This window comes from Galeopterus variegatus, unplaced genomic scaffold (genome assembly GCF_000696425.1).
Source record: "Galeopterus variegatus unplaced genomic scaffold, G_variegatus-3.0.2 Scaffold12156, whole genome shotgun sequence".
Taxonomy (NCBI): domain Eukaryota; kingdom Metazoa; phylum Chordata; class Mammalia; order Dermoptera; family Cynocephalidae; genus Galeopterus; species Galeopterus variegatus.
The window spans coordinates 29,807-42,352 of record NW_007738267.1 but is presented as its reverse complement, the minus strand read 5'-3'; the positions used below and the strand labels follow the sequence as shown (position 1 = coordinate 42,352).

The following is a 12,546-nucleotide window of genomic DNA, read 5'->3' as shown; positions in this document are numbered from 1 at the left end:
TCAGCCAAAGGCAGCCTGCACACCTAGGGAACAATGCACAATGCTCAAGTCCACAGCTGGCCACGAGGTGGCAGGATGTCACCAGCAAGGACACCCAAACTTCACTCCAGAGCAACACCCTTGTTCTGGCCCAGGTCAAGGCGCTGACTGACATCTGACAGCCAAGACGACAAACTGAAATATTCCAATCAATGTCAGCCCGAAACTTAAGTCAATGCCAAATATTCTGTGAATGCCATCCTTCTGACTAACTGCTCAGCTCTTATTCAAGACAGTAAAATGGGCACTTCCTCAATCTTCACATGAAAAAAGGAACTTTAAGGTGACTATGAATTTATTCCAACACGAATAACTGTTTGCATGAATCCCAATATTCAATTGTGTAAAAAAATTGACAAACTTTAGGTGTCAGGAGCAACCCTCCAAAATCCCTGGAAACTTTCTATTATAATATTTTCTTATAAAGATAAAAAAATATTTTTAAAAAGTCAACTCTAAATTATTTCTATATAACTCAACTACTACAATCATTTTAAAACCTGGATTTTTCTACCAACCTACTCATTTCTGAGCTATCTTCTCTCTCTTTTCCCCTCTACAAAAGCGAATGCTTAACAATGATAGAGCATTTAAAATAATAGCCTAACTATATACAAGATTTTATACGGATGCATGTTATTTTAGAGTCAGACAATAACTGGGAGATTATTTTAATGTCCTCATTTTCCCAAGCAAGAAACTGGTATTGACAGAGGTTCATGGACTTGCCTAAGATGACATGGCAAGTCTGTTCAGAACTGAGACCCAAACTTTTGTCATCTCCCAGGAGAGTTTGGACTAATTTTGATCTTTTACTTAATTATGTCAGGACAGTTGTGATTTTCCTTTATGTTACAGAATAGAAAGCCCCTAGCAGGAAGAGAAAATACCAGTCCAATATTGTGCTATATGATTCTAGCAATGCAGCTGGGCTCTGTACTTGAAATGGCGATTAGGACGAAAACCATCTGAGAAGCACTGTGATTACCTCAACTGTAAAGCCCTAAAAATAAAATAAAAAGCCTAACAGATCATCAACGGGTTTGTCTCTAGAACCTGAAAAAATATCCCCAGAAAAAAATATATAAGGGTACTTCAAAAAGTTCATGGACAGGGCCAGCCCGGTGGCGCAGTGGAGAGTGCGCCGCTTGGGAGCGTGGCGGCGCTCCCACCGAGGGTTCGGATCCCATGTGGAGACCGGTTCCCGCTCACTGGCTGAGCATGGTGCGGGCGCAACACTGAGGGTTGCGATCCCGTTGCCAGTCCCCGGTACGGGCACGACACCAAGGGTTGCGATCCTGTCACCAGTCAGTAAAAAAGACAAAAAGGAGTGCGGGCGCAACACCGAGGGTTGCGATCCCGTTGCCAGTCCCCAGTACGGGCACGACACCAAGGGTTGCGATCCCGTCACCAGTCAGTAAAAAAGACAAAAAGGAAAAAAAAAAAAAGTTCATAGACAAATGGAATTAAAAGATGCTATGAATCATTCCATGAACTTTATGAAGACCCCTCGTATATTCCCTGACATGTCCTGCAACAGATATGCTGAGAGATTCTGCTCAAAAAATCATGGGAAAGGTGGAGGGCTGGGTTGGCATCGCACAGTTCACGGTGTTTGTGATACGAGTGAGTGGCAACACGTGTTGCAGCACCACCGAACTGCTCCCCCACCTCTCCCGATGGTCCCTGCTGGGCTGCTTGCCTCACCTGGTCTGGTTCATAAAGCGACAACTAACAGGCAAAGCCACTGACAGGGTGCAGAGGCCCTCCCTGTTGTCGCAGCCAACTTCAGATTACCCAGCCCAGGATTATCAAGGCCCATGGCTTCTCCTGGCCCTCCCTGCCCATGAGCAGTTTCTGCTCAGTCCTCTCCCCTATTGAAAGGGTGAGCTGCGATGGAAAGAAGGGAGAGAACAGCAGGACATCCAGGGCTCTCCAGAGGCCCTCCCTGTTGTCGCAGCCAACTTCAGATTACCCAGCCCAGGATTATCAAGGCCCGTGGCTTCTCCTGGCCCTCCCTGCCCATGAGCAGTTTCTGCTCAGTCCTCTCCCCTATTGAAAGGTGAGCTGCGATGGAAAGAAGGGAGAGAACAGCAGGACATCCAGGGCTCTGCCTTTTATGAGTAGCTCTGTTCAAAGTTGGCTGAGAAGTGAGGGAGGCTGTCACTGTGGTTAATGCAAGTTGTGTGTTGTAAGAAGTCATCGATAGTTGGCTAAAGGACAGTTGGGGGCCAGTCTCTTCTCAGGAAATGAATTTGGCCAGTGGGGAAAGTGAGGCAAGATGATGTGTACACTTGAATGAGCTGTTCCCCAGCAGTTGACTTGCACCCTTAACCTACTTGCTTGAAGATTTTTCTGGCTAAAGCTCCCATCAGGTCCCCCTCTAAGTCCGGACTCTTCCTTACCTTGCCGTGGGTGGCCTGGGTGACGCTGGTGTCACAGCCTGACCTGTGGCTTCTTACCCGCTGCTAATCAGACCTCATGTTGCAAACTCATGCACTGTGCCCTGTGACACCACCACCTTCCATAGCCATCCTGTCCCATCCCAGCTCTGCCACCACACAGCCTGGCGTCTCACTGACTGGACATGTGACTGTCGCTTGGACATGTGTCTATCTCATTCCTAAACGTCTTCAAACAATATGAAAAGAAACCATTTGACTTCAAAGGATTAAATCAACCCTTTCTCATATTCAGACTTCTGGGGGTAACCTGCTACTTTCCAACTCCTGTCAGCTGCCAATCTAAACCATACTAATCTAACTCAATGGGATGTGGTCTCTGAGCACAGAGTGGAGCTTTCCAGGCTGGGACCCTTGGCTTGTATTTGTGGTCATGGCACGGACTCCCTGAGCAACCTGTTACCCACCTTGGAAATAAGTCTCATGATGGAGCAGCTTAGATGTAAGTTTCGCCAACTTGCATGTCCCCAGAGGTGGCATGGCTCAGAAAATGATGAAACCAAAATCCCTATTTCTTGTTTGACATAAATTCATATTCACCAGAGGCTAATGAATGGGGACTCTAAGGCTGCTCCCCCAGCCCTGTGTGGGACTGATGATGTCATTTGGTACCTGGAGCCTGTAGCAAGCACAGGGAAGACCAGTCACTACTGCCACCACTAACAACTAACCCAGCTCTGCCTGCCTGACCGCTCACCAGCCTGCCTCTGTCCCGAAGGCCTACTACTGGAGGGAGAGCAGCTTGCTGAAGAACCTGTGGGTGTCTCAGAAGAGACAGCAAGCCAGCTTCCCTGGTGACCGCCTCCGTGGCGTGGTGTCCCGCCTCTTCCCCTACAGCAACTACAAGCTGGAGATGGTTGTGGTCAATGGGAGAGGCGATGGGCCTCGCAGTGAAACCAAGGAGTTCACCACCCCAGAAGGAGGTAGGTCTGGCCTGCAGCCCTGCAGGGTGGGCAGGACAAGGGTGGCACACACCAGAGGGCCTGGAGCAGCTCCAGCATGGCTCGGCATGGACAGCACAAGGCGACCTCGAGGCCTCAAGGAGCTGATGACCTGCAAGCCAAATGGCTCCTGCAATTCCTGCAGAGGCTCCATCACCACGGTGACCTGGTCAGACAGGAGGTTGTATCTCAAGAGAAGACCTATGCAGTCGGCTGACATAATCTCATCCTGGCCACCTGGAACCATCTGATTTGTTTACCTGCACCTAAGACCTTCACAGTTCTTGTCCTGCGTTACCCAGCAGAGTTCACTGAGATAGTCAGTGTGTGTGTGTGGGGGGAGGGGGGCGGTGGCTCTGCAGAGGATGCCCAGGTGTGGCCCCTGCCTTCTGCAGGTGTGTGGCCGATCCAGTCCTGGGGGTGCGGATGCCTGCAGAGTTCCCAATTCATCTCTGTGGTCTTGCCCATCCTCTTTGATCTGCTTTACCCTCTTCTGCTTCTCCTCCCTCCCTTCTTAATGTTATTTTCCCCATTTCTCTTCTTCCCTTCCTCCTTTCTTCTCTCCTCTGTTCTTCCCTCTTGTTTTCTTTATTCCTGTCTTTCCCTCCTCCTGGGTTTGGTTTCCATTGTCAGTCCCTCCCCATCACTCCTGCCCTGCCCAGCCTTTCCAGGTCAACCATCCTGGTTTCTTTCCTCTCACCCCTGAACCCAGCATTCTCAGCTCAGAAGCCTGGGCTGCTGCCCAGACCCCCTGGTGAAGATCCTTGTCTGAGGACGGGGAACTGCAGCCTCTGTACAAAACAGCTAGAAGTGGTCCCTGCCTAGGAATGGCTCTGCCCAGTTTGGAGGTATCTTTGCAGGATCAGAGCCTAATGTGTGCTGAATCCAGGGTAGTTTCTAAAGGACAACGGGATTTACTTCTTCCCTGTTTAAACAGCACAGTCTGAGCCAGGCTTGTCCTCAATGCTGGGGAAAACGATGTCCTGGACGGGCAGCGAGCTCTTGCCCCTCACGTTCTCCCAGGTTCTGGTTCAGCAGCATCCAGCACGGGGTTTGCCCAGAGGTCAATGCCTTCATACTTGTGCTTTGTTTTTTGTGTTTTCCTCATCCTCCCTGGCCCCCACCTCTCCCTCTCATCACCCCTGCTCTCTCCTCCTTCCCCAAGTACCCAGTGCCCCCAGGCGTCTCCGAGTCCGGCAGCCCAACGTGGAGACAGTCAACCTGGAGTGGGATCACCCGGAACACCCCAATGGGATCCTGATTGGATACACTCTCAAATACGTGGCCTGTACGTTCTGCCTTCTCTTTCTCTTAGATAATCTGGGAATCAAAAACCCCATTCTTACCACTTTTCCTAAGGAGTGGAGGTAGAAAGCTGATGGGTGCAGAGGGCATTGTGGAGGGATGGAGAGGCTAAGGGAAAAGTTCCCCATAGGGTTAGGGGAGGCAGGTGAGACCCGATCCCTTCTCTCCTGACCCAACACTGCCTGCAGGGAGCTTGTAGTCTGACGGGCAGGACCGAGGGAACTCCTCTCTAATGAGGGAGACAACCCCAGCCTTTAGGGATCTTATAGTTTTCAATACCTACAAGTCTAGGAGAGACAGTTCCTCACCCAGTGGCAGTTCCATCTGATGGGGCAGACAGTATGTACATGGGATTCCATAGACAGTCAGGAGACACCTTAACAAGGTGTCATTATGATAAGGCAGCTGTATGTAGAGCTGCCAGGTAACCGTGGTGTGACTCAAGTCAGGAGCCTAGGTTGGGAAGATCTCACCTCAAGACCTCAGCATCACCATGCAGGGACAGGAGTGTCATTACATTTGAAAAGCTTTAAGCCTTCTAAAGTAGGTGAGGTACCTCACTGGGAAGCTGAAAAGGTCAGTTGTTGTATTGTTAACAATTTTAATTGCCAACCCGGTGCTTGTATGCTGTTCTGAATCGTCTCTTGGACCTGACCCTTCGCCCTTTGAGGTATACTGAATAGACCCTTTACGAAGGAGGCAGTAATAATCAAAAACCCTAGGTTTTGCCCTAGTTCTGTTTGAAAGGAAAAAAGAAACTCGAGAGTTTTGTCCTTGTTGAAAGGGCTTGGGAATTATAAACTGAATCTTTGCTGTGAGCTAGAAACAATGGGATCGGTGGAGAAGTGTTAGCCCTGCGGTATAGTCACAGAGCTGAGAGGGAGTCCTTGCCGAGCGCTCTGGCTTTGAACCGAGCCTTGAGGATCACCAGGCAGGTGCCACCGTTTCCCTTTCCGACAAAGTCAAGAAGGTGTTCTCTTTCCAGCTGCAGATTATATAACCCATTGCGGTAAACACTGCTGAAGTTCAACTCCGCTTACCTGTCTCTCCCCAGTTAATGGAACCAAAGCAGGAAAGCAGATAGTGGAGAACTTCTCTCCCAATCAGACCAAGTTCACGATGCAGAGAGCAGACCCTGTGTCACGCTACCGCTTTACCCTCAGCGCCAGGACACAGGTGGGCTCTGGGGAAGCAGTCACAGAGGAGTCACCGGCACCCCCCAATGAAGGTAGGTAACTGGTGGCAGCCCCTGGGGTGAAAGGGCCCAGCTAATTCAGATGCCCAGAGAAACACACAGAGAGCTGTACCTGGCCTCCCGGGATGGAGAGGGAATGAGGCTGCCAGTCCTCAGGCCCTCAGTGGGAGAGAGCCATCTGATGTGCTGACAGGTAGGTGCTGGTGTTGCATCTGGAAGACTCGGGTCTCCCAAGGCTGTCGTAGGCAGACCCGGGTCCCTGCTTGACTCGCTCAGCTACTTAACATCTGTCACCTTTCCTTTCCGTAGAGGAATAAGGACAAGAGCACAAGTTGGGAGAAGATAAGGGAAATCATGTTGGAAGTAAATATGCTACCGAGCTCCAAAGAACAGTGGAAGTGTCCACCTATTGAGGCAGGCAGGAATATTATTGAGAGTGACCCGTGAGAGCTCTGGGGACAACCCTTCTTTTCCCAAGGTCATGTGGGGCTAAGGCTGTAGGAGAAACAGCCGTGATTGAAGCTGCTTGCCAGGATCACGAGGAGAGCAGGGAATGTGGTCCCTCCTGACAGCCTGAATTGGATGCGGTGGCAGGCTATGGAGAGGAGGGGGAATTGGGAAACACCCTTTGCCAAGCCAGCTTCACAGAGAGTGAGCAAATTCATCTCCTGGGTCCTGGCACCTTGCAGCAGCAGCCTGGCGTCCCTCACTGGCACTGCCCCTGCCTGAGCTCTCCGCTAGAGGGGGCTCCAGGCTCACCCGCACACGTGCTGGCTTCAGCGGGAACTGCTCGAGACTCTCCAGAGGTACAGTGGTCCACTCGACGGCCGTTTCTTGAGTACCCACAATGTGAATGCCGGGCACTGTGCTAAAAATTAGATACAAAGCTAATAAGCTCGCACTGTCCAGTAGGAGAGACACCCCAAGAATATCTTATCATATGTCTAAGTGAAGGGAGTGCAGTGGCCGGGCAGAGGAGGGGGATTAGTTCTGCAGGGGAAGACTCCAAGAAGACATGATGTGAGTAGGCGTCTTTGAGGCTGATGAGTTTTCTAGTGCTTTCCGCAGGAGGCTCAGGTCCTGTGGCCTGATNAAGGACAAGAGCACAAGTTGGGAGAAGATAAGGGAAATCATGTTGGAAGTAAATATGCTACTGAGCTCCAAAGAACAGTGGAAGTGTCCACCTATTGAGGCAGGCAGGAATATTATTGAGAGTGACTGTGAGAGCTCTGGGGACAACCCTTATTTTCCCAAGGTCATGTGGGGCTAAGGCTGTAGGGGAAACAGCCATGATTGAAGCTGCTTGCCAGGATCACGAGGAGAGCAGGGAACATGGTCCCTCCTGACAGCCTGAATTGGATGCGGTGGCAGGCTATGGAGAGGAGGGGGAATTGGGAAACACCCTTTGCCAAGCCAGCTTCACAGAGAGTGAGCAAATTCATCTCCTGGGTCCTGGCACCTTGCAGCAGCCTGGCGTCCCTCACTGGCACTGCCCCTGCCTGAGCTCTCCGCTAGAGGGGGCTCCAGGCTCACCCGCACACGCGCTGGCTTCAGCGGGAACTGCTCGAGACTCTCCAGAGGTACAGTGGTCCACTCGACAGCCGTTTCTTGAGTACCCACAATGTGAATGCCGGGCACTGTGCTAAAAATTAGATACAAAGCTAATAAGCTCGCACTGTCCAGCAGGAGAGACACCCCAAGAATATCTAATCATATGTCTAAGTGAAGGGAGTGCAGTGGCCGGGCAGAGGAGGGGGATTAGTTCTGCAGGGGAAGACTCTGAGAAGACGTGATGTGAGTAGGCATCTTTGAGGCTGATGAGTTTTCTAGTGCTTTCCGCAGGAGGCTCAGGTCCTGTGGCCTGATCGTGGCCCCAGTGGGGTCTCCTGAGCACCTCCCCCACCCCCATCCCAGGAGGGATGCAGTGTTCCCTTTGCTGGGGCTGCCAGGCCCTGCTGCCTCACCCAGGCGCCTGATGCAGCTTCGTAAGCTGCCCCGCACCGCCCCACAGCCCACTCTGCCTGGCCAGCACTGAGGCTGGGGATAGGGGCCGGCAGAAGCTGGGAAAGGCTGGCAGCCTTAATCCACGTCCCTCTCTGGTCTTGTAAAACAGGAGCAAGTCACACCACAAGCTCCCGCTCCTGGTGTTCCCAACCCCCTCAGCACTCGGGAAGTTATAAGGGACTTTGGGTAAGTGGCGGATGTGCCTGTTATCAAAGGCCGGGCCAGGCCATCATGCACTTTCCTGATTACTCAGTTCTGAAAGGAGATATATGAGGAGAACCTCTTCTCCTTCCCAATACAGAACAGATAAAGCCCCATTGTCCAACCCCGGTGACCACCACAGGGAACATTCTACAGCCCCAGGGGACAAGAGGTCCGAGAGAGACTTTCTTCTCAACCTAGGGACTTGCAAAAAATTCAGGAATTCCTTGGAGGGCTCTCCATCCACGCTTGGGTTTCTCATTTCATAAAGTACCGCTGGTGCGAAAGAATTGGGGCTGCCAAATGCCATGACTGGGACTTCAGGGCTCCGGTCCTTCAAAGGTCCTGTGCCTTCCAAGGCTGAGACAGCATGGGGGAAGCTTCAGCTGAACACGCGCCCCCTCTCCTATCTACGCCGGCAGCATATGGCATCTTCCCCCTAAGACACAGGAGCCATCCTTTGACTGGGGTTGGAGTCCTCCTCCTGCACCACCTACATCTACACCTTATGCCCTCAATTCCTGGCATCTTGGAGGGTCACCCAGCCAGCTTCATAAAGATCATCCCAACCCAGCCAGGGCAGGACATGCCCTTGAGGAAAGCACTGGAATGTAGGGCTCTGAGTGGACTGTCCGTGCTGCCTCCTGTTAGATGACCAGTCCTTGAGTAGAGGTAGAAACAATGCACAGAAAGGTCTCCAAGACCCAAGTGGGAAGATTTCCGTAGGAACACCCCTGACCCCAGCAGAGTTGACTGTGACCCCTGAATGCCAGTTGGCATCCTCAGGGCAGCAGCCAGCACCTGGCCATACCGTCTGAGTCAGGTTTGAGCTGGAACCTTCTATGCCTGCTTGTCCTGTGGTTTCACCTATGCTCTGTTTTCTCTTCCCTCTCTCGTCCTTTCTCCCTCTCTCTGGCCATCTTGGGCGCTGTGTTCTGAAGCTACTCCAACCGCAGGTACTGTACCAGCTGCGGAGGTAATGGGCATGGTGTGGGGCAGTGCAGGTGGAGCTCACCCACCAGGGAGGAGACGGAGGGAGAGTCCCGGCTGAAGCATGCTCCAGCTCACCCTTTCAGTGGTTGGGAAGCCAGATTGTCAGGATGTGTGTGGAGGATGGGACCAGAGGAGTTCCAGCACATTCTCCCCTTCCCTTGTTCTCGGCCCCTGCTGAGAAGGAGGGTGGCTTAGAAGAGGCCCCACACACAAGCGCCAGCCCCGCTCGCTGGAGCTGCAGCTTTTGCTTGCGCTGAGTGATTACTTCCCATGAACCACTGAGCCCTTGCTAGGCTTGACATCTCAGAGCCCAAAGAGCGTGTCCACAGCCTTTGGGCCACCAACTGTGGCCCTAAAAGGATGCTGTAGTGGGAGTGGAGCAGCCAGCTCTTGGCTCCGGGTCAGGCTACCACCCCCTGAAAGGGTGACCACACTGTGCATGCTGGCCTTGCATGCTGCATGGGGGCCTGACACCAGCTCTGCCAGCGACTGTGGCTTCTGCTCAGTGAGAATGAGCCAGCATGTCCTTGGGTAGGACCAGGTGCTCCAGGACCTGGAGTCTCAGTTGGGTGCCGTGGGATGATTGTCCCCTCACTCCTCAGAAATCCAGCTTCTCAAAGTTGTTAGGGCTAAGGACAGTCTCCACTCTGGGGGTCTTGGAGGTAGATCTGTAGCAGAAGCAGGGAGCTGGGCAGGCAAGGTCCTGACTTAGGAAATGACCTGGTAACTAAGTTTCTTCTCTCTAGTCCTCATGTCATGCGTTTGAGGGCCGTCAAAGGACTCTTCACCACAGAGGGTTTGCCCCCAAGCTGGAGAAACTAGGCGGGGGACCCCAGGCAAGGGTGCCCAGGGTTTCTTTTCCGGCCTTCCTCTGAGTCTGAATGGCATCAGGTGGGACATAAGAACAGGGCTAACCCTGCAGAGCAAAGGCCATGAGTGAGGGTCCACCAGAGCCTCCTTCCACTCTGGGCAGCTGGGTGAGAACAGAGATCCAGGCAAGGCATCACAACGAGGCTGCCACCTTACCCAATCTGGTTTGCTCCCACCTTCGCTCATCTGTCTCCCACCCCCACTCTAGGTTAATTCTGTTTCTGTTGCGCGCCCTGCCTCCTTCAGTGTGCGTGTGTTTTGCCAGCAGGTCTGCAGTGGCGAGCTACCATCCTCCTTCCCTCCCGCGGGCCTCTCCACCACCCCTGCCCCAGACAACCCAGGCCGGCTGGGCCCAGTGCTTCCCCAGGGTCTGAACCCCCCTCTGCTGGGATGTGAGGCAGAGAGGTTGTTCTGGGACTGGGGACCCAGGAGAGAACCATCCTTGCCATGCTGGGGTGTTTCCTGACTTTCTGACCCACATTTACATGAGTCCCTCTTGTGACTGTTGTAGCAAGTACTCAGGGTGGTCTGTGCGGGCCTAGTGAAGACAGAAGGGGGTCTCAGGGAGAGCACCAGGCAAATCAGCTAGAAGCTCATTGCTCAAGCAGCTCCCCATCCACCTCCCCCATTCTGGCACCCTGAGACCCAAGCCAGGTGGGTCTGGCAGTGGGGAGTCTGCCTTGTACAGTGGGCATCTGTGCCGGTCTATGCTGCTCCTCTTGTGAGTGGCAATTGTGAGAGGAATGAGAGGCTTCATTCCAAACACCCCACTGCCTACTTCCCATTTAGAACATATCCAAACTCACAATGTAATGCAGAATGCACTCAGGCTCTCTGTCCATCAATCAATCGTTTCCTAGGCTCCAGCTTCCATGTGACATGGCAGCAGAGGCAGACTGTGCTTTTTTGCAAATGAGATATGCTGATAGTGTCAGCTGTCCTCAGCTTTAAATGCACCAGAGCCTTCTGCACAACCTGCAGGTGCCAAGCTACGGAGCTCAGGTTCCACATTTTTGACATGGGCCTAGCATCTGGCTCCTGCTCTCTTCCCCTCTCATCCTCTCCAAACCCAGGCACTTTTTCCCCAAACTGAGCTGTCCATGTCTCACCCAGTGAAGATAATCCCTCTCATCCACCTGTATCAGCCGTCTCTTAGGATTGCTACCCATCTGTCTGACAATCTGTGATTTGGCCAGGATAGTAATGCACCATGTGGACATTTTTGGACTGAACCTTCCACCTTGGAATGTCTGGAGACTGCTGTCCTCATCTTTGACCCCTCAGCTCAGATCTCCTGATAGGTGCCCAGCTCCATGGCAGGTTGTGGGGACAGAAAGGTGAATGTGATGTGTCATCTCTTCAGTTTTCTCATCCTCCTACATGGTGCTCCCTGAATCTCTGGTGGCAAACCCTCGGCTGTGGCTGGGGTGCCCTTCCAGTGTACATCAGGCAGCCCGTGAGGTTGACACTGCCTTCTGCTAGGGGCCATGTGCTTTTAGCCCGAGCCCACCCTAGATCACCCTTAGGTAATGGAGGGTCCCTGCCCCCTCCTCTCAGGTGCCAGGCTGGTGGTCTTCACCGACCACGGACCAGGATTGTTCCCAAACCCATAATTCCTGTTGTGGCTAGACATGACATCCTAGCCCAGGAGTGTGTCTGCCTAGCCTGAGGTCCACTCTGTTTACAAGCCTCACTCCTGGGCTTTACTGCCCTTCTCTACTCTCCCCCAACTCAGCCCCAGGGGTTGACATCATCTGAATCTCCTTTGACCCGAGTAGTGGATGGTTTTCCCCGTGAAAATCTTCTCTTCCCCACCTGTTCTCGCCCTCTGACAACTCACTCACCTGACTGCTCTGTGCTTTCCCTCAGAGCCTTTTCTTCTTGCCTCTGCCCCCACCCCCACCCCCATCTCTCTGTTGGCCTTGTCCAGCCTTGGGACAATAGACACAGCTAATGAGTGGGTCAGAGAGAGCATTGATTTGCCAGCTGAGGTGGTATCCTCCATGTAACTCTGATGGCGGGTGCCTGGGGAGCCCACCTGGGAAGTGACTCCTCTCACCTCCTGCTCCCTCGCACTAATATCCTGAGACTATTGTCTCAGAGAGAAAGCATCTAGGTAGCCATCATCAGAGAGAAACACTTTCTTCCTGCCACACTTGGCAGAAGTGACCATCAGAGGGAGGGACGTGATGGTGTGGAAGTGTCCTCAGAGTCATTTCCTATGCTTGTCTCCGACCAGCGGGGCTGGGTGAGAAACACACTCTAACTGGCCTCTCTCAGCATCTCTGTCCTTAGGGACTCTCACTGGAATGCCCTGGGAAGATGGGGGCCTGGCTGTGGGTGTGAGTGTGTGTGTCTCTGCTTGTGCAAGGGCTAAGGGCCACGGGCCCCGTGAGAACTGTATAGCTTTGGGAAAGATGACTTGGATTCGGAGGCTGGGGGAATGTAAACACTACCTGTAGGAAGGGAAGCCTGGGTCCCTGCACTGCACAGCATGGAGTGATTCAAGTTGAAAGAGGGTTTTTTTTTTTTTTTT

General features: G+C 52.6%; 1 protein-coding gene across 3 annotated transcripts in view; it reads left to right on the top strand.

The window, feature by feature from the left end:
* The first annotated feature begins 3,256 nt into the window (after positions 1-3,256).
* The window catches only part of LOC103610962 (neurofascin), a 36,456-nt gene continuing 27,166 nt past the window's right edge, over positions 3,257-12,546 (top strand). For all 3 annotated transcript variants that reach the window (XM_008595015.1, XM_008595016.1, XM_008595017.1), the window contains exons 1-4: positions 3,257-3,424; positions 4,608-4,730; positions 5,802-5,975; positions 9,089-9,103. In XM_008595015.1, the coding sequence (XP_008593237.1) occupies positions 3,355-3,424; positions 4,608-4,730; positions 5,802-5,975; positions 9,089-9,103 (382 nt within the window). In that variant the 5' untranslated portion in view covers positions 3,257-3,354. The remainder of the gene's footprint in view (positions 3,425-4,607; positions 4,731-5,801; positions 5,976-9,088; positions 9,104-12,546) is intronic.